General features: G+C 41.4%; 1 protein-coding gene across 1 annotated transcript in view; it reads left to right on the forward strand.

Moving 5' to 3' along the window:
* The window catches only part of Stpg2 (sperm tail PG-rich repeat containing 2), a 447,430-nt gene that overhangs the window by 51,512 nt on the left and 371,420 nt on the right, over positions 1-24,498 (forward strand). Inside the window, exons 5-6 of the mRNA XM_004661543.2 lie at positions 6,250-6,362; positions 11,799-11,913. Coding sequence (XP_004661600.2) covers positions 6,250-6,362; positions 11,799-11,913 — 228 coding nt within the window. The remainder of the gene's footprint in view (positions 1-6,249; positions 6,363-11,798; positions 11,914-24,498) is intronic.

Below are 24,498 nucleotides of genomic sequence, written 5' to 3' on the forward strand. Positions count from 1 at the left end.
TCTTCTTGTTCCAAGGCTTTAAGGTGAAGCATTAAGTCGTTTACTTGCGATCTTTCTAATTTCTTAATATAGGCACTTAAGGCTATAAATTTACCTCTTAGAACTGCCTTCATTGTGTCCCAGAGATTTTGGTATGTTGTGTTCTCATTATCGTTTGACTCTATAAATTTGTTGATTTCCTTCTTGATTTCTTCATTGACCCATTCATCATTTAGTAGTGCATTGTTTAGTTTCCATGATTTTGTGTATGCTCTATAGCCTTTCTTGCTACTGTTTTGTAGTTTAATTCCATTGTGGTCAGATAGAATGCAAGGAATTATTTCAGTTTTCCTGAATTTGTTAAGATTTGCTTTGTGTCCTAATATATAATCTATTTTAGAGAATGTTCCATTTGCTGCTGCAATGAATGTATATTCTGCAGTATTTGAATGAAATGCCCTGTATATATCTATTAGGTCCATTCCTTCTATGACCTCATTTAGTCCAGATGCCTCTCTGTTTATTTTTTCCCAGGATGACCTGTCAATTGATGAGAGTGGGGTGTTAAAGTCACCCACCACCACTGTGTTTGGTGTTATCTGTGATCTTAGTTCTAATAGTGTTTGTTTGATGAATTTGGGAGCCCCCATGTTAGGTGCATATATGTTTAGGATTGTAATGTCCTCTTGTTGGAGTGTGCCCTTAATCAATATAAAGTGACCTTCCTTATCTTTCTTGACCCATGTTGGACTGAAGTCTACCTTGTCAGATATTAGAATAGCAACCCCTGCTTGTTTTCTAGGCCCATTTGCTTGAAACACTGTTTTCCAACCTTTCACCCTAAGATAATGTCTATCCTTTGTAGAAAGGTGATTTTCTTGGAGACAACAAACTGTAGGACCCTGATTTTTAACCCAGTCTGCAAACCTATGTCTTTTGGTTGGAGCATTGAGGCTGTTGATATTAAGAGATATTATTGAAAGGTGTGTATTTATGTTTGCCATTTTTTTTTTTTTTTGTGGTTCCGGTTCTACCTTTGCTTTCTTGTGTTAACTAGTATTTGAATATTGCTTGTTTTTTTCCAGGTTCTTATATGTGTGCTTTTCCTTTTCTTCAGTATTGAGGATCCTATCAAGTATTTTGTGTAGAGCTGGTTGGTTTTGTCTTCAAATACTCCTTTAGCCTTCTTTTGTCATGGAATGTCCTTATTTCTCTGTCTATTTGAATGGATAGCTTTGCAGGGTAAAGTAACCTTGGTTGACAGTTGTTATCTTTCAGAATTTGGAAAACATCACTCCAAGCCTTTCTGGTGCTTAAAGTTTGTGTTGAGTAATCTGCTGTAATCCTGATGGGCTTGCCTTTGTAGGTAACTTGATTTTTCTCTCTAATTGCTTTCAATATTTTTTCTTTGGTTTGTGTGTTTGGTAGTTTGATTATAATATGCTGAAGAGAGGTTCTTTCCAGGATTTGTCTGGCTGAGGTTCTAAAGGCTTCCTGTATCTGCATTGGTACCTCTTTCCCAATTTGGGGGAAGTTTTCTTCTATGATTTTGTTGAAGACGCCTACTATGCCTTTGGAGTGAAATTCTTCTCCTTCTACTATGCCCTGAAATCTTATATTTGATCTTTTCATAGTGTCCTGAATATATTGAAATTCCCACTCATGCTTTTCTATAAGTTTGTCTTTCTCTTTGTTGGACTGTATTAGATCTGCCACCTGGTCTTCTAGCTTAGATATTCTGTCTTCTCCTTCGTCCATTCTACTGGTGAGATTTTATACAGTTTTTTTATTTCATTAACTGTGTTAACATTGCTAGTAATTCTGACTATTTTCTTTATTATTTCTATTTCTTTATTTATGTCTTGTATTGCCTTCTTTATTTCATGAAATTGGTGTCCTGTGTCTTCTTTGATTCCTTTGATTTCCTCTTTGACTCCTTTGATTTGTTCTCTGACTTCTTTGAACATATTTACAATCATTCTTTTGAAATCTTTCTCAGGTATTTCCTGTAACTCATTCTCCCTGAAGGTTATTTCTGATGCATTAATACTGTTAGGTGGATTTATATTGTCTTGCCTTTTAGTGTTTCTTGTGTTATAATGTATATATTTTTACATCTTAGTTTAAGTTAATGCTTGAATTTTCTAGCTAGCTAGGTATTCTTAGCTGTATCAATTGATTTTATGTTATATATCTTCAGGGTATTAGCTTAAGGTGTTAGGTGTGGCTCTTAACGCTCTCAGAGTATCTACAAAGGTGTTCCTAGGGGTTGAGTTTCCCTGCTATGGAAATATTCAAGTAGGCTGATTGGAATGAAATACAGGTAGATTCTAAAATTTAAACAGCACCAAATATTTATACAAGAGTAGTTATTATAACCACAAGATCCTCTAGGAACAAAGAGGAAGATTTCTGGTCTGTTGAGGGATCCAAGTCAGTTTGTGACCAAGTGAGACCCTTCCCTGGTGCAATCAATGCCAGTTACCTTTTTGGATGATTTTGGTCTCAGTGAAGTTGCTGGCTGGGTCTTTGGGCTGTTGTTTGATTTCTGGATCTGGTCACTGGCTTTTCCTGCGGGGCAAACCAAGCCTGGCAACTGTGGCCCTGCAGATCGGCACCCCCGCTGCTGGAACTGCCACTTCTGCTAAAGCTGCCGCTGCTGGGTTTGTCACCTCTGCTGGGTCCACTGCTGCTGCTGCCGCCACTGCTGCTGCTTTAGCTGCCACTGCTGGATCTTCCGCTGCTGTGCTGGATCTGTGACTGCTGCCTCTGAAGCTGCTGCTGGTGCTTCTGCAACTGCCTCCTCTGAAGCTGCCGCTGCTGGCTCTGCCGCTGCTGCTGCTACTGGATCTGCCACTGCTGGGGCTGCTGCTGCTGCTGGTGCTGGAGCTGCTGATGTTGCTGCAGGACTCTGCTCCTGCTTGTGTCCCACTGTTGGCTCAAGTTGGCATGGCCGGGTCCTGGGACCACTGTTCTGTTCACTGGAGCTGGGCACAGGTGGTGGGGGAGGGGAGAGAGCCACAGCTGCTCTGGTTTTTTCGCTGTTCCATGTGTTCTTCTACCTCGTGGTCTGCTCTGCTGTTGTTCACTGCCGCTCTCTCTTCACATTTCTTGAGTTGCGGAGAGCTCTGATGTGAGTGGAAAATCCCCGCACCTGCCTTTTCCTGCAGTGGAGCTGAGCCTGGTGGCTTTCTGGTGTGCTGTGCCGGGGTCACTTTTGCTGGCCTATGTCGGCTCTGGATCTCTTCTACATCTCCACTGCCATTTCGATTTCCTGTATACCTCACTTTTTAGTAAAAGTGTGTATTTTGCTGAGTTTTTTCGGTCTTTATCCCCTCTAGGCTTCTTTGGCTTGGTACCTAAGCCACCATCTTAACTGAAAGTCTACTGATTAGCTGCTTTTCACAGAGTTAGTGTGGATTGCCCTCTTGAACCCAAATCATCTCCAAACATGTCTGAGTCCTGTCTGAACATACCTGTTGACTGCTTCATTGTGCTGAGCTCTAATGCCCAGTACTTCCTTCTTTTCGTGGAATCTGTTACGATGTCCCAAACCTTTCTGGTGTGGTGCCTCTCATTAGAAATCCCTGCCTAGGCACCTATGCACCTCCACAGTCAGGCGGCCTTCTCTCCAGCTTGTGTCTCTGGGGATGTTAGTGGAACCAGCTGCGGTGCTTTACATATGCCCTGGGGCCATTCGTGCTGCACCCCACCTTCTAAAAATTCCCTGAACTGTCTACCACGACACTGAACCCTTCTGATTTCTAGCACTGACAATTTTTGCTTATTTTGCACAACTCCTGAAGTTTGGGGTGTGAGGTGGGGCAGATAAGAGTTTGAACTGAAACTGCTTGATTTTAGCTCTAATATTTCTATTCACTGCATCGAAATTGTTTATAATGATCATTGAGGGATGTTTGTTACACTGTAGAAATAGCCACCAAGAACACCGAACACACTGTTTTATGAGGTCAAACTATACATTTATGTTATGTGGACCTTATATTATTTCAATAACCCAAGCTTACCTAAAAGTATTTTTACAAGTATAATTGAAAGTAAGTAGTCTAGAATTTATATAGTACCTTTAGTTAAAATAGTTTTGTTTAAAAAAACTTAAATAAAAAGGTCTGGAGAGCTCAGTCTACTTGACTGAGCACTACTGTAGGAGTTTAGACCCCAAGCACCCATGTAAAAGCCACTTATCGTATTGTATACCTGTAATCCCAGTGTTGGGAAGGCAGAGACAGGAGAATCCCTGGGGCTTGCTGGCCAGCTAGTCTAGCCAAATTAGTGAGAGACCCTGTCAGATAAAATAAGTTGGTGAATGACTAAGAAGGACATCTGGTTTAGACCTCTGACCTCCATATGCACATGTGCATGCATGTACACACATGTACCCATACACATGTGAAACACATACATGTACATACATACACATGCAAAATCCTAAATTATTGCTTAAGGATGTCTCAGCTACTTACACAAGACCTGCATAATAAGAGGGAAAAATGATGGCATCAAAATAGCAGAAAGACTAACTGGAAAGAAGAAACTCAGTGGAGGAGGTATAGGCAGGGGAAAAAAGGGAGAGTGGTAGGAGGGAATGATGATCATGCTATATTGTCTATATGTATGGAGCTTGTCAATAAAAGTATGTATATATATTTATATATATACATACATAGATACACATATACATATGCACATCTATCTATCTATAGATGTATATACACATATACATATGCACATCTATCTATCTATCTATCTATCTATCTATCTATCTATCTATCCATCCATCCATCCATCCATCTATCTATATCTGTCTCTCACTGTTCTTGGAAGTAAATAAATATGGTGGAGTATGCCTTTAATCTCAGCACTCATGAGATAGAGGTATGAGAATCATGAGTTCAAAGTCAGACTGGAATTACAGAGTGAGTTCCAGGTCAGCCTTGGCTAGAGTGAGACCCTACCTCGAAAAAAAACCCCAAAAACAAAAACACAGGGTAGAGAGTGACTTCACACACATAGGGCACACATACATATGAATATGCATATACACATACATACATGCACACACCACATAATATACACATTCTCCGCTCCACCCCCCACAAAAAGCAGAAGGTCAGAAGAAGAGGGCTTTTGGAAGAGATGTTACTTTTCTTACTATTATTCTTTCTGTGTTACACATCACTACTTTAGACACCCAGTGAAACCAGGCGCTTTGACTCTTCATGGGTCAGAATTAATTTTGACATTTATTTATTTATTTATTTAAATTCTTACTTAATTTTATTTTTTCTCAATTTTTAAAACATTTTCCATGATTATAAAAAATATTCCATGGTAATACCCTCCCTCCCCCCACTTTCCCCTTTGAAATTCCATTCTCCATCATATCCCCTCCCCATCTCAATAAGTCTCTCTTATTTTGATGAATTTTGACATTTATTGTTATTAATGTTAAAGGACAAATTATTGTTGATTTCCTTCTGTAGCAAATACTTTCTTTGGTATTAAAATGAACAATGTTATTTCCTTAAGCATTAACAAAATGAACTGAGGCACTATTTATTTTTAATTATTTATTATTTTTTGAAAATTTTACATGGTTTTTAAGTACCATGCAACTAGAAGTCTGTTGGTAACATTTGCATTTTCTCAATTTGTTCAATTAGGGAATTTTAAAGTTTAATTTTTTGTTTATTTTTATTTATTTGTGAGCAACAGACAGAGAGAGAAAGAGGGAAATAGAGAGAGAGAGAATGGGTGCACCAGGGCTTCCAGCCACTGCAAACAAACTCGAGACGCCTGCGCCCCTTGTGCATCTGGCTAATGTGGGTCCTGGGGAATCAAGCCTCAAACCGGGGTCCTTAGGCTTCACAGGCAAGTAGTTAACCGCTAAGCCATCTCTCCAGCCCTCAATTAAGGAATTTTAAATAGACTTTTTTTCTTTCTCTAAGTACAATAAGTGTCCTTTCCACCCTTCTCTGAAAGTATTTGGTGGCTGTGTATACTGCCAAGAGCAGAGCTGCTCATGCAGTTTCATACTGATGGAGGATGTCCTAATCTTAGCGGTACTTCTCTCAGAATCCAGTCTGATGCAAGGGAGGGATGGGCATGTTCTGTTAATGAACCCTGGCATTTCACCAGCGGAACCCTTTTGACTGTGGCTATTCTTGCTATAGGTTTAGACTTCAGTGAAGTTGAACATTGCTTGCTAACTTGTTTAAACTGTCTCATCCTCACTTTTTCATTTTTCAGGAAGTTCCCATTGCAACTTTGAAATACAGAGGTGTACATTTTGGCAACACTTCAGGAAGACGAGAGTTGCCCCCAAAATTGGGGCCTGGTCCTGGACAGTATGATATCACCCAGTAAGTGAAAAGCAAACAGCAACTGTAAACAGTGGTACTCACTTGCAATCCCAGCACTGAGGAAACAGAGGCAGGAGGATTGAGACAAGGTTGAGGCCAACCTGATGTACATAGTGTGTTCCAGAAAACCAAGCTACATAGCATCCTATTTTAAACCAACCAACCAACCAACCATCCAATCCTTAAGCACCATTAATGTAGTTCTTGACTATAAATTTTAATGATTTCCATTAAGCTATCTTGTTAAGAAAGGAAAATTAGTATGAAAACTGCAGGAAATATTATACTTTGAAAACTATTACTTTTCTTATGAGTTAGAATTGTCACCTATTTTGTATGTATTACTTCATTTAAACTTCACAAGTCTCCATGTTATTACTATTCATACCTGTTCATCAGTGAAAAGTCCAAAAACCAGAGATGATAAATAACATGTTCAAGATCATGGGACCATTTAAGTGCCAGAGCTAGGTTTGAACTGAGGCCTGTTCAGTTGCACAGCCCATGTATCTCAGTATTAAAATATGCTGTGCTTGGGTATAAAGTAGACAAAAGAGTATAGAAAATCTAAAATAAGGTGGAATGGCTCTCATTTCCATTTTTCTGACTAGATAATGTTTTAGTCAGCTTCATGTTGGTGGGATAAGCTTCCAACCAGACAGCTTATGGGAGGAAGAGATTTGTTTCATGCTTACAGATCCAGATGTTCCATTACTGGTGCAAGAAGCTGACTCCCTTTCATAAACCCAAGCAGAGACATCACCAAACAACCAACAAACACCAACAGTCAGCAAGCACAAAACACCAGGGCTGAAACTGCCCTCTCTACACCTTTGGGCAGGAAATCAAAATCCCTCTCCTAAATATACCTTAGGATTGAACTCCAAGATCTGCCTTCAGTGACGCCTCCTCCAGCAGGTTGTTGGAGACTTAAGCAGGAAGCTTAAACTTAATCAAAAATTCCTGAGGATGTTAAGGATATACACTGACATTCTAACTGTCACAGATAAGTTGAGAAGGCATTTTCTCTCAGTGTGACTCAGAGCTGTAATATTAGTTGATGATAATAGTTATGAAGGTTAGTGAAAATACCTCTTTCTATATATCTGACCCCTTACACTAAAGCCTTAGGCAGGAATCCATGGAAGCAAAGTTAACAAATAGTCTGCTGTCTTCAGAACCTACTACAGCACATGAGGAACATTGTGTTTTCTTACCAGATTCCAGCTTCTCTGCCGGATTCTTTCTACCTCAGCTTGAGTTTTCTCCTTGGAAGTGCCACAGTGATTATAGTTTGCTAGATACATGACATTTCTGTGATTTTGTTTGGTAGTTTTTTCTGACAGTCCATTTTATTTTCTCCAACTATGTCTCACTTTCCCTCTTTTCCTATTATTATGCTGTTGGGTTCTTTAATTATGGCCTTTACCATTTTTTATTTTTTCAGTTTTTTGAGGTAGGGTCTCACTTAAGCTCAGGCTGACCTGGAATTGACTATGTAGTCTCAGGGTGGCCTTCAACTCAGTGGAATCCTCCTACCTTGGTCTCCCAATTGCTGGGATTAAAGGCATGTGCCACCATGCCTGGTGATTTTGGCTTTTTGAAAAATAATTCTTATTGAGAATTTTAACAGGTGAACATCCTGTATATTGGTCATATTCCCATTAGGTTATCCTCTTTTATCCTCTGTCCCCATTCCACTGATATCTCTCCTCAGTAGAAGAATTAATCACTCTGGGGTCCCAGATGCAACAGTTAGTCCTTGAGAAGTGGGGGACAATGACTAAGAGTATAACTTCTTACTTTGTGGCGCTGAGATTCATTTCTCCTTCTCTTCACCAATGTTACCTGAGTCTGGAAGGGTGTGTTAGAAATTTCTTTTAGTGTTGAGTTCTCAGCAGCGTCTCATTTTATGCTTAGATGAGTTTTGACTTTCCTCTGTCTCCCTGGAGGGGGTTCTTGGGCTAGCTAAGAGAGCAGCACCCATATTTAATGTGGCTCTTCCTCCGTAATGTTTGCAGGCCCTGGTGGGTATGAGACATGACTCATCCCAGCTCTAGGCACAAGGCTTTCTCTTCCTCTCATTTGATGGGTCTTGAGTTTCCTTGGCATTCCTACCATCTATAAAAGTAGGTTCTCTAACCCAAAGTGAAAGCAGCATTGATTTAAAATATTTTAAAAAACTTTTTTATTGACAAATTCCATAATTATAAACAATAACTATTATACTTCCCTCCTCTCTCCCACTTTCCCTTTCACAAATCTACTCTCCATCATATCCCCTTCTACTTTCAATTAGTCTCTCTTTTATTTTGACATCATTATCTTTTCCCCTTATTATGAGGGCTGTAGTGCTAGGCACTTTGAGGTCATGAATTTTGAGGCCACTTTCTATGTGAATACATCTTCTTTATCCATTCATCAGTTGAGGGACATCTAGACTGGTTCCATTTCCTAGCTACTGTGAATAGAGTGGCGATAAACAAGGTTGAACAAATATTTCTAAGGTAGTAAGAAAAGTCCTTAGGATATATGCCTAGGAGTGGTATACCTGGGTCATATGATAAATCTATTTTTTGCTCTCTTTGGAATCTCCACCCTGATTTCCACGATGGCTGAAATAGATTGCATTCCCACCAACAGTGTAAAAGCGTTCCTCTTTTTCTGCATCCCCACTGGCATTTCTTGTCATTTGTTTTCTTGAATATAACCATTCTGACAGGAGTGAGATGGAATCTCAAAGTAGTTTTAATTTGCATTTCCATGATGACTATGGATATAGAACATTTTTAGATGTTTATATGCCATCTGTATTTCTTCCTTTGAGAACTCTCTATTTAGTTCCATAGCACATTTTTAATTGGGTTGTGTGATTTCGTATTATTTAGTCTTCTGAGTTATTTGTATATCCTAGATATTAATCTTCTGTCAGATGTATAGTTGGCAAAGATTTTCTTCTATATTGTAGGTTGCTTCTTTGCTCTATTAACAGTATCCTTTACTGAACAAAAACTTTGTAATTTCATGAGGTTTCAGTGATTGATTAGTGGTTTTATTTTCTGAGCAACTGAGGCTATATTCAGAAAGTCATTGCCTATGCTAATATATTGAAGTGTTTTCCTCACTTTTTTCTCTAGAATTTTCAGAATTTTAGGTGTAATATTAATTAAGGTCTTTGATCCATCTGGACTTCATTCTTTTTTTTTTTTTTAATTTTTTGTTTATTTATTTGAGAACGACAGACACAGAGAGAAAGACAGATAGAGGGAGAGAGAGAGAATGGGCGCGCCAGGGCTTCCAGCCACTGCAAACAAACTCCAGACACGTGCGCCCCCTTGTGCATCTGGCTAACGTGGGACCTGGGGAACCGAGCCTCGAACCGGGGTCCTTAGGCTTCACAGGCAAGTGCTTAACCACTAAGCCATCTCTCCAGCCCGGACTTCATTCTTGTATGTATGTGTATATATATATATATATATATATATATATATATATATATATATATATATATACACATATATATACACACACAATATATATATATTTATATATATTATAATATATTGTATGTATATATATATATATATATATATATATATATATAGAGAGAGAGAGAGAGAGAGAGAGAGAGAGAGAGAGAGAGAGAGAAGGATCTATTTTCATCCTTTTACATACAGATATCTAGTTGTCCCAGAACCATTTGTTAAAGAGGCTGTCTTTTCTTTAATGCATCTTTTTGTCATTTTTGTCAAAAATCAGATGGCTGTAGCTGCTTGAATTTACAGCTGGGTCCTCTGTCTGTTGCATTGATCTATATGCCTGTCTTTGTGCCAGTACCAGTAGCACTGGTTTTTATTACACTATTTCTCCTAGTTTCCACTTGGTGTTTCTCACTGTAGCCTGCCAAAGCACATGTATGGGTTGCATCTTGGCTGCTGCACTTCTTGGAACTTCTCTCTTTGTTCCTTGACTTGGCTGCCTGCACTGTCGTTCTTTTTATTTGAAGTTCAGTTGGTTCCTCCTGGCTGGAGACAGTTTGATGTATTTTTCTTTTGAGGACCTTTTTAATGTTATTGGTTCAGTCAGAACTATCTGAAGGTTTGATATATAACCAAGGTGGAGGTACTTAGTCATTGTGATTGTGAAGATTACTTACCTCTCTTTGGAAAGGACATAGATAAAATTAATATGTAACATTCCTAATATCCTAAGTACAAATTTATTACTTGTCAATCCACTTGAGGTTTTGAAAACAAACTTGTTGTTTGAATTTTGTGCAAGTATAACTAGGTAAAGCAAGCAGTTAATAATGAGCTAGTCTGGTAAATGCATAGCACAAAGAAGACAGTGGCAATGACTGTGACAAGTTTTGATTTATGTTTTCCCATGACGTTTAGCTTGTTGGAAATATACATTTGATTTATTTGAACTTCTGCTTAGTAAATGCAAAAATAGTGTAGCAGTGTAGCTTAATACAATTCTTTTTTATTTATTTTTATTTATTTATTTGACAGAGAGAAAGAGGGAGAGGGAGAGAGGGACTGAGAGAGAGAGAGAGAGAATGGGCATGTCAGGGCCTCCAGCCACTGCAAATGAACTCCAGATGCACGTGCCACTTTGTGCATCTGGCTAATGTGGGTCCTGGGGAATCAAACTTGGGCCCTTTCACTTTGCAGGCAAATGCCATAAGCACTAAGCCATCCTTCCAGCCCTAAATACAATTCTTGATATAATTATAGCTAAAAGTTATGGTAGATTTATTAGGGGCCATGTATGGCACTAAGTGCCTCACATATGTTTTGTACTTTCATCATTGCATTCTGGAGAATTTATTACTAGTATTTACAATTATAGTAGGAGAATCAAAAGCTAAGAGAAGTTAGAGGAAATATATAAGGTCATAACAGCAGTGTTAGGGTTCTTATCAGGCTGTCTGACTTAAAACCTTGGTCTCTTAACCACTTATTTTTTCTTTAGGTTGTCTAAATTGAAATGGAAATAAGCTTACTGTTTATTTCTAAGATCAGCTGTTGCTGATTGCCTCATGATACAAATAAAAGAGAGATATTTTTCCTCTTATTTTAAAAAATAATTGAAATGCCAAGGGATTTTGAATTCTAAAGATTTTACACACAAGCAGAATATACAGAAAACTTATTAGATGTCTTTCATGTCAATTAATGATGTAACTTGCATTTCATTTCCTTTTTGGGATAGTTGTTAGATCAGCATTATAATAGTGTCTGAACAGGAAAAAGCAGAACCAACCATCATAAAATACTTTTTATAAGAATTTGAATATATTAATCTAACCTATTGATCTTACCACATACATCTAAAGTAGGAAATGTTTCTCTAAAAAACTGTTGTTTTTGCTTGTATAAATATTTATAGACTTAAAATTGGAAACTCAATTTCTGTCTCAAATTTCTAAAGGAAAAAGAAATTATACTGTGAAAATATAAACATCAAGAAAGATCAACAGAAGAATTGTTACAGCTCATTTATCCCACGGTTTTACGAAATAATAGCACTGCAGGAGGAAAAAAAGGTAAGTGAAAAGTGGCTATTTCATCTATTTTGCATATTTTAAGATTGTTGAGTTCTTGCTACAGAATAGGGTCTGACAGTGAATGCTGTAAAAGTAACATTAAGTGTCCCTGTGAAGTGGTCACTGCCTCTGCTTGATCACTTTTTGCCATAAGGAACTCACTTCCTGTTTTCTTATATCACTAGTAGACAACTCTCTTTTTCTTCTGGTTATGTGTGGTCTTTGGTCATTCACGAACCTTACATCTTGGTGCTGTGGCTCAGATAGGAGATTGCTGGTTGAGCTCTTGGGCAGCCAGCCCTTCTTTCCCTTGACAAGTCCACCAAGCTGCCACTGACCCTCTGAGGGCTTTCATCCATCTGCCAGGTACAGGTTTCCTCACTCACCAGGATTGGGCTTCACGTCTCCTTCCCTCATTGCCACCCTTCAGTAAGTATCTCTCACAAGTTGGCTGCTCTCGGAGGAAGAATACCCCTCCCCCCACCTTTTCTGTCCTCTAAACCAAACCTTCACTTACCCTTTCCTTCTAGGGGAGTGTCTCTCTTGTCCCAGGTTGGCCTGCTCTTGCTCTCAGAGATATACCCCTCACTCTTTGAAACTGTATGGGCACATCAGGTCACACCCCAGGACTTGAGAAAGACTCTCAACACCTGGGGACATCCCTTACTGCCCCCTGCCCACTGAGTCCTGAGGGACGTCTTTCATCTCAGTTTTCCAGCCTGGGACCCTCTCCTCTTTCCCCTTCCTTCTTTTCCTCACCTAACTAACTCTGCTACTCTTGGAGAGGAGCCTGTAGCTCCTGCCCCTCCTTCTCCTCACTGTCCAACTTCCTTAGCCACTCTCCAAGAGGGACCCACTCCCCGCTGAGCTCCCTCAGCTGCCCTCAGTGCCCGGCCCAGGGCCGCAGCCTCATTGCCTGCCGCAGCTTTGCTGTCCACTGGCATTGGTATCACCTCTGAGCACCCAACTGCCTTGGGCATAAGTGACACTGAGCCATTGTAATTTACACCCTTCCGGCTGGTTTGGGGCTTCATCTCCCAAACCTCTCTGGTCTGCATGCCCCCAGACCTCTACCTGAAGATTCAAAGGGAAAAATGAAACAAAGCAAACAACAACAACAAAACACTTGGCTGCATTCCGTGTCTCTCTCCCCCTCCCCCCTTCCTGAGATGTCATTCTTCACAGCTAATTACTCCTTCAGGAGCATGCCTTCTTTTTCTCCTCCTCTCCTCCTTACCTGAGCCTCCTCCTACACCCTTTCCTTTTCCCTATCATCTGAGACAGGAAATAAGGCTGCCAAAACTGTCCCCTGGCTTGTTTACTTCTAAATGTAAAGAAATTAAGGCTCCAGGATGATATCAAACCCCGCTGACTGGCCCCTACTGCTCCACCCACTCCTCCTCCTCAACAACCCTAACCTACCTCCATCTGACCTGTCCTCACCACTGCCACCCTCTCCATCCCCTCCCTTCTTTCCTCCTGCTCAACATACCCACCCACACATAGGTGGAGTCTTTCCCCTATGCGAGGTGGTGGGGACTGAGGGAGTTGTATGTGTTCATATCACATTTTCTGTGTCTAACCTTTCTCAAATTCAAGTGTGCTGAGGATCCTTTTCCTTTGACCCTGCCCACTATCTTAAGGAATTTCAGTACCTTACTCAAGCCTATGACTTTACCTGACATGTCTTCTATGTTGTCCTTTTACCACTCTCACCCCAGACAAACATGAGCACACCTGGGTGGCTGCCCAGACCCACACTGATGATATCCATCTAACTGATCCATCCTATCCAGTTGGTGCTGTGGCAGTTCCCAGGGAAGATCCATACCAGGACTACAAGGGCCATGTTCCTATTGCTCAGGACCCACCCCCCCCCTTTTCCCAAGGAGGGTGGCACTGGACGGGATGGTTGTCTGCCTCTTAGCAGGCCTACAGGAGGCTTCCTATAAGGTTGTTAACTTTAATAAACTTCTCTGTATAACTCTAAAGCCCAATGAAAACCTGGAAGAATTCAAGGGATGACTAACACAGACACTGCGGTTCTTTGGGCTACTCCAAAGAATACATCAGGACTTCAATCCATCCCCACTGGGGCCCTGTTTTAGGTATGGCACCAACAGGCACTGGGCCAGAGCTTGCCCCAACCCACGCCTGCCACCAGGACCCTGCCCTCACTGTGCACTTGGGGGACACTGGAATGTCTACATCCCTCTTTGACTTTTCAAGTTAGGCCAGCCCCTTCCCTTTGGTTTCACAGAATCAACTCAGAGATCTCCTTGGCCAGGCTGCTGAAGACTTACAGTGCCCTGGGACCTTGGTCCCTGACAATACTCTTCACTTCACCATGGAAGAGCCCAGGGTAACAGTCTAGGTGGCAGGTAGGCCTGTCTCATTTACGCTAGATAAGGAGGCCACATGGTCAGTTCTGCCACCCTACTCTGGCCAGACTTTGCCCTCACAGATCTTTGTGGTAGGTGTAAGAGCTGGCCCCATTCCCCTTGTGTTACTGTCCCTCTATCCTGCAATGTTTGGAACACTCCACCCTCCCACTCTTTCCTTGTAACGCCCTCTTGTCCTGCCCCAGTTTTGGGACAAGACCTCATGCAAAAACTCTGCTCTCCTTAACACCCCTTCCCCATGCTCATCCACCATTTTCCAGCAGCTTCTTCTCTTATCAAAACTCCTAACATTCCCCTTCCCATTTCTGAGGTTGACCCCTCGGTGTGGGATAGTTCTTTGCCTGCTCTGGCCTCAAATCACTTCTCTGTTCTGATCAAGCTCAAAGACTCTACCATGTTCTCCTGCTGGCTCTGATATCCAATCTCATGTAAACATCATCAGAGACTTAAACCCCTCATTTCTTGCCTCCTTCATGATGGCCTCCTCCGCCCCACTCATTCCCCCTACAATACTTCCATCCTGCCTGTCATTAAGCCTAATGGAACTTACCAATTAGTCCCAGATCTTCATTTAGTCAATGCTGCTGTCCTACCCAGTCACCTGGTAGTGCCTAACCCATATAGCCTTCTCTCCCACATCCTTTCCTCTACCACTCACTTCTCAGTATTTGACCTCAAGGATTCTTTCTTCTTTATGCATCACCACTCTGACTCCTTTGATCTCTTCACTTTCACCTGGGAAGACCCTGGTACCCACACTGCAACTCAACTAGCCTGGACTGCCCTCCCCTAGAGTTTAGAGACAGCCCCCACCTTTTGGCCAAGCTCTAGCCACTGACCTCCTATCCCTTGACCTGTCACCTAGCACACTTTAACAGAGAGTTGATGACTTTCTTTTCTGCTCACCCTCTCTTCTGGATTCCAGATGACATATAAATAAGCTTCTCAACTTTGTAGGCTCCAGGGTTTACAGAGTTTCCCCCACTAAGGCCCAACTCTCGCTAACCTGAGTTAAGTACCTCCTGATTTCCTCTTTACTCCCACCTAATGACTACTCACCCTTGTTCGCAAAGAGCTTCTTCACTCCCTCTCCTCTCCTACCTCTAAAGAAGAAATTCTATTTTTTCTTGGCTTTGCTGGGTTCCTCAGAACTTGGATTCCCAATTTTGCCCTCTTGGCAAAACTCCTCTATAACAAGGTTAAGGGGGACCCACGTAAACTGCTTGATCCCCAGACTGAGATAGATACTGCTTTTTCTCACTGACAAGACACCCTCCTGAGAGCATGAGCCCTGGCTCTTTCTTATCTCCAACAGGCATTTCTCCTGTGTAGTGCTGAAAAGAGAGGAATGGTACTAGGAGTTCCTGTCTTGGGCAAATGAAAGGGCCCTCTTTTGCCCCAGTGGCCTACCTCTCCAAACAATTAGAAACCTCTGTTTGGGGCTGGAAACCTTGCCTATGTGCCTTAGCCTCAGCAGCACTCCTGGCCCAGGATGTGCGAAAACTCATCTTTTGCCAAAAGTGCACAGTTCTTTCACCTCATAGGATCAACCCTAGCCCCATCCAAACTCCAACTTTTTCATGTTAACTTTCTAGATAACCCAAACATTACTTTAGCGTCCTGCCCCATGCTTAATCCAGCTACTCTTCTACCTCTACCTAAACAACTTACACACTTCAGTATATACACCTTAGAGGAGCTTTTCTACCACAATCTCACTGTCTCCCCTCCTTGACCCTGACCACATTTGGTATATAGATGGAAGGTTTTCTACCACCCTGCGGGTGTCCTGAGTATCAGGATATGCTATTCTATCAGATGACCATGTAATGGAGACTGGTCCATTGCCTAAGAGAAGTACATCCCAGAAGGCTGAGCTTGTTGCCCTCACTAGAGCCCTCATTTTAGCCCAAGAGAAGACAGTTAATATACACATTCTGTAAGTATGCTTTTCATACTCTGTACCCCCATGCTGTCATCTGGAAGAAGATAGTCTTTCTCTCAGCAAAATGAACCACAATTACCAATGGGTCTCTTATGTTTACACTACTAGAAGCTTCTTACTTCCCCACAAAAGCAGCCATCATCCTCTGTAGGGGACACCAGCCTCTAAACTCATCTGTGGCCTGGGGAAACTGGTTTGCAGATAGAGTAATCAGAGAATCTAGTCTTCAGAATATAGGCATATCCTCAACTTTTTTCCTTGCCCCAGCCTCCTTTAGTCCTTCCTATACCCTTGAACAATATCAGGCTTTCATAAGACAGGGTGCTGTCCTGGGCCTACAGGGCTGGTTACTCTTAGGAGACCTTTACTGCCTGCCTGATGATCCCCTGGCTACCACCATATCAACCCACTTACATAATCTTTTCCATATTGGTGCTTGTCCCCTACAAAGATTTCTGACTCTACTTTGCCACCCCTACCCTCTCCTCACTTATTTACTCTGTGGCTCGAGCCTGCTTTCTCTGTGCCAAAGCCTCTCCATAAGGTGGAACCTGGCCCCCTTCAAACCTCACCAACACTGGGCTCCTCTCCGTGGGGATTACTGGCAAATATACTTCACTCATATGTCTCCTCACAAAAAGACTAAATACCTTCTCACTATGATAGACACTTTGTTGGGATCAGTTGAAGCCTTCCCAACAATGGGGAAACTGCAAATATAGTTGCCTCCCACCTCCTTGAGTCCACTGTACCTCGCTTTGGCCTTCATTTTACAATCCAGTCTGACAAGGGACTGGCTGTTATCTCTAAGGTAACACAGGAAGTGTGCAGAGCCCTGGGAATAGACTGGGGACTACATATCCCATATAGAACCCAATCCTCAGGCAAGGTGGAAAGGTCAAATGCCATCCTTAAAAGCAGCCCTTTAAAGTTAACCACTGAACTCTGCTTGCCTTGGATGCAAGTTCTCTCACTTGCTCTTGCATGAGTCAGATCTGTCCCCTGAGCTCCCTCTTTCCTCAGACCTTTTCAACTCATTTATGGTCACCCTTTTGTCCTGGGAAACCTTCCTCCCCTAACAAATATGCCTCTCCATGAGCACTTCCAGCATTCACTCTCATTAGAAATCTTCGAGAACATGCCAGCCATGTTCTACCTCAACCATCAAAAGAACCCATTACTCTCTCTCTCTTAACCCTGGTGATCAGGTATATCTTAAGCAGTCTCAACCCCAGAGCCTCGTGCCTCACTGGACTGGACCTCACCTGGTTATTATCACCACTCTTAAGGCAGTGAAGTTCCAAGGCATCACCAACTTGATCCATCTATCCCAACTGAAATGGGTCAAGATGCCATTGCTTGACTCTGACCCAACAGGGGATAAGTACTCTTCTACCTCAACTGGTCCCCTTAAACTTAAAATCTCCCATATTGCTGCACTCTCCAGCATATCAGAATACTTCCCATAGAGGCAATAATAACTCCCTGTCAACCTTCTCTTATGATGTATTCTTTCTCCTTGGCCTCTGAATATTTAAATGTTCTCATTTGTGCTTGGAATTTTGATGTCTTAGTTGCAGACAGAAACAACAAACTCCTTATATCTTCCTTTTGTCCTATCTCAAGATGTGTAGCACCCATTTCTCTTTCCTTCTTCATCTCTGATGCTTCCACTGGACCTCCTGGTTGTGCTTTTAACTCCTGTAACCTCAATTCATCGTGGCCTAAGTTTATTTGCCTGATTCAGGACTAGACTAACCCTGACTGCAGGAAAAGTACCCAATGGGGAGTGTGCCCCCGATGGAATTTTAGATATCATTACAGTAGGCCAGGTTATGGCTTCACTCCACAACAACTCAGACAACAAGGGAGAAATGTTATTTTATTTTATTTTTTAGCAATTAATGATCCCTGGGGCCAGAAATGGGCAATTGGAATTGGAGTGGCCTACTCAGTAGACATAGTGGACAGACCCTTCTACTGAGGAAAATGAAGGTTTTCAAGGTCACTCCAAACAGCAGAGTAATGGCCCAAAATTCTGTCATACATGCAGTTTGAGTTATACAGAAGGCTCATGATGATCTTCAACACACCTCTATGACCTTTCCCTTTCCACCCCACCTTGGATGTCTATCCTAAATTCCTATGCCCCCTGCTCAACCAGCTCCATTTAGCAAACTGTACTGACTGCTTTCTTTGCATGTCTCTTCAACAGACTCTTATTACTGCAATACTCTTATCCAATGTCACCTCCACTTAGGTTCCACTTGTTCCTGGGAACCCATCTTTTCCTTTTCTGTTCCTCTCTCCCCTTAAGGTCTTCTTGACTGCTGGCATAAGGATACTTGTAATACTGGCCAGGGACATTGAAAAATAATCTCTAACAATCAAACTCTACTAGCAGTGATTTACTTCTTATGTGATTCTGCTCTGTACACTTCCATCTCCCCCATAAAACATACAGTTCCCTGTGTTCCTGTTACCTTCATACCTAACCTCACCCTCTATACAGAGGGTGACTTATCCTACTTTCTTCTCCAACACACTCAGTACCCCAACTTATGCCAGAAGAGCAGTTCATTTAATAGGAATAAGCATTGCCTCCTCTATCACAGCTACAGGGCTGGCCGGGGGACTAGAACACAGTCTTATCTATTATCAACACCTTTCCACAGAACTCAGCACATCTATTAAGGACTCTGCTATTGCCCTTCACCTGCTGCATGAACAGCTCACCTATTTTACATCAGTAGTCCTTCAGAACCACCAAGCCCTCAACCTCATCATAGCTGAAAAGGGAGGAACCTGTCTTTTCCTAAAATTGGGTAAAGTAGAATTAGAGATTTTTTTTTTTTTAAAAAGCTCCAAACTTCGGTTGACTATCCTGCAACCCAATGTCTTTAGGACCATGGGATATCTTTGGAACTGTTTGGCCTTGGCTACTACTGTTACTCAGGCCATTGATGGGGATATTTCTTTTACTCTTTTTTTTTCTTCTACTCTTGATAGCCCCTTATCTTTGGAAGTGCACCCAAAACCAAATAAACATCAATCATTCAACCAACTTTCACTCAATACCAACTTTTATCCTCCTCAGACTTTATTCCCCATCACCTGCTCCAAGAGGATTTGTGAGCCACAGACACCAGCATCTCCTGAAACACCTAACCACAGCCCCTCACAACAAGAAACAGTAATGAGAGACAACCATGCCCCCTTATCCTTAACAAAATGCTGGAATATTAGGCAGGACAAGAGTTCCAAGATGGAATCAATATGAACAAAGAGAATGACAGTAGCCTGATTGATGCAACTTTAGATGTTGATATTGCCTATCCCCTAACTTAACAATGCCCTCAATCACAGTTTCCTGCGTTTTTTTTTTTTTTTTTTTTTTTTAAGAGACAACCTGGTTTCTCTTCTGATGGCAACTCATCCTCTGATTGATTATCTCCACTGTTTGGTCTCTGTACCTCTGATCAATTAGCTTCTCTGTTTGATCTCTGCTCTCTCCTGAATTCCTCAGTCCTTTGTCTTCTATATCCCCTTCTCAAAATGAAAAACTCTATAAAAACCCAAGTTATCCAGAGTCATTCCAGCTGTTCTCTCTCTCTCTGTGAGACAGCCTGGCAGCTTGGGCCCCAATAAGTAGCTTTTATCCTGCCGCAGAGTTGCCCTGCATGGTTGTTGGTCATTCATGTACCTTATAATAAGATTAGCAAAATAGTTATTAGTGCAAGAGGACCCATGAAAGGGAGCAACTAGGTGGAGAAAGTAGGTATTCAGTTCTTAAGATATTAGAAACTTGAGTCACTAATTTTGGGCTATTATTTGGTCATAGAGCCACTTATTATTATTTTATTGGAAACCCAAATACTATTCAGGACAGGTCCCAACATGGCTAGGTCCTGAGTCCCTTTATAGGCTTTGGGGTCTAAACATTGGATGCTGCATTCTTGACTCATTGAGTGATCAGTCTTATAGAAAATGATTTCTTTTGAGGCATATAGCAACAAATTTCTAATCTAATCTTTATTACCCTTTACACATAAGAGATTTACCACTTAATCTCCCTCTAGCAGGTTGTTCAATTTCCTTCTTTGAAATATTTTTAAACTTGGCTGAGAATTCAACATGAATTTGGAAACATGTGGATAGCATAGCACATTACCTCTAGAAAGCTATGGCTATTGTAGTTTGGGACACTTCCATCATATGTAACCATATGGTGGTCATCAAGCCTAGGCTTTTAGATATGAAAATATACTCTCCCTGAGAGCCAACAGGTCAAGTGTAAAAGAAATTGACAGAATATTTTTGATACATATTTACCTTGCATATCAAACAGACCCTAGATGGGAGAGATTCAAAGATCCATCCAGAAGCATTCATTCCATAATCTAATACTAAAATCCCTGAAATTTTATGAGGTATAGGAATGTGTGTCAAATAAAAAATGGATTGGGATGAAAGAGGGCTTTTATTTCAAGAAAACACTTTCTCTGGTTCTCATACAGTGTGGATCTGTAGGAATGGAAGATGTGCAGTAGAGTTAGATCAATACAGATACATCCAGTTCTTTGTATATCCACCTGACATGGATCCTGTCTGGCTTATCACTGAATTATTGCCCCACTACTCATGGAGGAGAGCCATGAATGGGCTCACGAGGAGCCAGAAAGTAGGAAGATTCAAATAGCCCAGGAAGGTAGCCACACATAGATATGGTGTGCATATTGGTAAGCATTTTACAGTAGTCCAGTCAGGTGGGTGGTGATAGCACCAAGACCCATATAAAAGGCAATGACCAGTATTAAAAATAGTGAATTGGATAAAGTAGGTCATAAATAGAATGTTACTCATCTACCAAAGGAAAGAACAGATTTCCTCTAGTGGGTGAAGTCACCTCCAGCTGGCATTTAAAAATAATGTTTTTCCCTAACAAAGGGGCTTGCATTTCTGGAACTATAAGGAAAGACTGATGGAAGAGGTAGTCTCTCCAAGAACAGGCAAGAGGCTGTGTAACAAAATTCCTTTGGATCTGGATTGATATACCCCTAAAGGCAGCTGTGAAGCTTGATCAGGGTCATAGAGAGAAGGGCATTACCCAAAACTGAGCTTCCATGTCATTAGAAGTTCTACACCATATTGTGCCACTTGAATAGATAGTCACACAGAGCATCAAACCCTCCAGTGTTTACCTTGGCAGTGAGAGCAGGGTCTGGGCAGGGGCCAGAAAGAGTCTATCATGGTGTCCCTTCTTTTGGGACATTCTTTACAAAATTGTGGTTTGTCCACATAGCAAACATACCGCAGAGGTGCTGTCTTTTGGGAGGGCTCTTCCTTGAGTGACTCTCATTATTGCTAGGATCTCTTAGTGGCATCTGCCATACTTTGTCTCAATTTTTTTCTCTTGATATAATTCCTGATTATAATAAACTGAAGTTACAGCCTGGGCCAACTGGTTTAAATTCTTGCCATGTTTGTCTACTGTGGTAGTTTGAATGGTCTCCAGTATATTCAGAAATTTATTAAAGTTTGTAATTTAGATCTGCAAGCACCTGGCTGGAGGAGGTATCACTGTGGATGGACCCTAGGGCCCAGCCCTAAGGTATGGGGATAGATTTGGAATCCCATTCTAAATTTTTTTTGTTTTGTTTTGTTTTACGTTTATTTATTTATTTGAAAGTGACAGACAGAGAAAGAGGCCGAGAGAGAGAGAGAGTGAGAGAGAATGGGCATGCCAGGGCCTCCAGCCACTGCAAATGAACTCCAGACGCATGTGCCCCCTTGTGCAGCTGGCTAATGTGGGTCCTGGGGAATTGAGCCTTGAACCAGGGTCCTTAGGCTTCACAGGAAAATGCTTAACTGCTAAGCCATTTCTCCAGCCCTGGAATTGCATTCTAAAGATATACAAAGTACCTGAACTTGCCTGGAGTTTGAGGAGTGTGTTTGCTTATGGTGGTGTTGGTGGCATGGACAAGTGAAAGTGTGCCAGCTTCTTCTGCCATTATGGAACTTCCCCTGGACCTGAATGCTTCAATAAATATCCCTTCATCCATAAGTGTTCCTGACTTGGAAGTTTATCCCAGTGACCTGAGGCTTTCTGCTATAGAATTGGTACTAGAATGTGGGATGTGGGTGAAATGAATCTGACAATGTGAAGTTTGGTTGTTTGGAACTTTCATTTTTGGAGAAATGGGCTTAGACTTTGTACTTGTAACTGAAGATGGCTTCTACAGTGGGGAGTGAAGTTTTATGACAATCCTTATGAGATTTTGAGAATGCTTAGTGCAGAGAGAATTGCATTTGGAAGATTGGCTTATGAACTTTCTAAGGGGAGGAAGAGACTGCAGAAGACTTTGCTGGAACTAGGCTACTGGCATAACGGCTGGCTGTGTTCTGCTGCCCAGGCCCAGAATGTTTGATCAATATTGAATTTTAATGGACTGATATGCTTGACTAAAGATAATGGACTGAACGATTTAAGATTTTAAGTTGGAAAAATTCAAGCAAGTTTAAAATTTACTGGCACTGAGACTGGTTTTGAGTTACTTAAACTGCTATTGTCAAACACATCAGCAATCTTAAGGAAGATGACCCAACTGCTTTACATTAAACAATGGAAAAGATGCCTAAGGAGAGACCATAATAGAAATGTAAATTCTTTTGGAAAAAGATGATTGCAGAAGGAGGCTGCTTTTCAAGGTTATGATTTATTTTGTCCCTGAATTAAGAGTATGGCTGTGTCCTGCACACCTGGTATTGGTTTCAGAAGCATAAAAAAGGCATGGAGTAGTCACGAAGTACACATGGTTCCAGGAGCTGCTATTGATATGTGGCATATAGACAGGGCATAATGACCCTGAGGAAGAGTCTGGCAAAGTCATTGGAAAAATGGACTGTGGTTTTCATGGAGACTGGAGGATGTTTTGGATATGCCAGGACTGTGTAAGAGCTACCATGAAGGTTGTTGGCTCAGGATGAAAACTTTTCCTGGCTATTCAACCCAGATGGAGAGGCAGAGTTGGAAATTCTAGAGACTCCTCACTGGTGGACTTGAGTTGCAGACGTCTGATGTTTGCTTGATGACTCTTGACTCTTGGATTTTCATTGTTCCAGTCTCTCCTTGCTATGCCTTATAGCAGTTGGAAATGTTTACTCTCTGCCTTCATAGGGTGAAAGTATATAACTCATTTTGATTTTATAGGACTTACAGTTGAGAGACTATCTTAAATCTCAGGTAAGACATGGTATTTTAGAACTATCTTAAGTTGGTGAAGACTGTGGGGACCTTTGAATTTGATAGTACACAATGTGAGACGCTTATCATTCTGTTGGAGGCCAGGGGCAGAATGTGATAGTTTAAATGGATGACCCCCAATATACTCAGAATTTTATTAAAGTTTTTAATTTAGATTTGCAGCCATCTGGCTGGATGAAGTATCATAGTGGGTAGATCCTAGGCTCCAGGCCTAAGGTGCAGGGGTAAATTTGGAATTCCATTCTGAAGATATGCAAAGTGCCTGAGCTTTGTCTGTAGTTTGAGGAGTACACTTGCTTATGGTCTTCGTGGTTGCATGAACCTATGAAACAGGCCAGCTTCTTCTGCCACTATGGAACTTCCCCTGGATCTGTAAGCTTTAATAAATACCCCCTCACAAATAACTGTGCCTTACTTAGAAGTTCATTCCAGTGACCTGAGACTGTGTGCTACAGTTACCAATTTTTGTAATTTTCTAGGACTATCAGGTGCCAGTTGGGTTTGAAATTTATCCTTAAGGAGAATTTACTCATCTATGGTCTCTGAAGTTACATTAGTTGGCTTTTAATTTTTCCCCGTTTTTTTGAGGTAGGGTCTCACTCTAGCCTAGGCTGACCTGGAATTCACTGTATAGTCTCAGGGTGGCCTCAAAGTCATGGCAATCCTCCCACCTCTACCTCCCAAGTGCTGGGATTAAAGACATGCACCACCGTGCCCTCCTTTAGTCTGCTTCTTAATTGCCTCTTTAAGTCTCTGGAGGAAGGTAATGGGGAGAGGCTCCTTTTTTCTCTGTATTATAGTAGACAGCTAGGCATAATTTAGCAACTTTGCTCTGGCTTTCCAAATCTCTTCTAGGATACAGCAAATGAAATGTTAGTGGTCTCAAAGATTGGCCCCTCCAAGGTTCTGGAACATTCAGAATAAGTATCAGTGTTGCTGACATAGGGGAACATAAAATCTGCATGGTGTTGTGA

This window comes from Jaculus jaculus, chromosome 2, assembly GCF_020740685.1.
Source record: "Jaculus jaculus isolate mJacJac1 chromosome 2, mJacJac1.mat.Y.cur, whole genome shotgun sequence".
NCBI lineage: Eukaryota > Metazoa > Chordata > Mammalia > Rodentia > Dipodidae > Jaculus > Jaculus jaculus.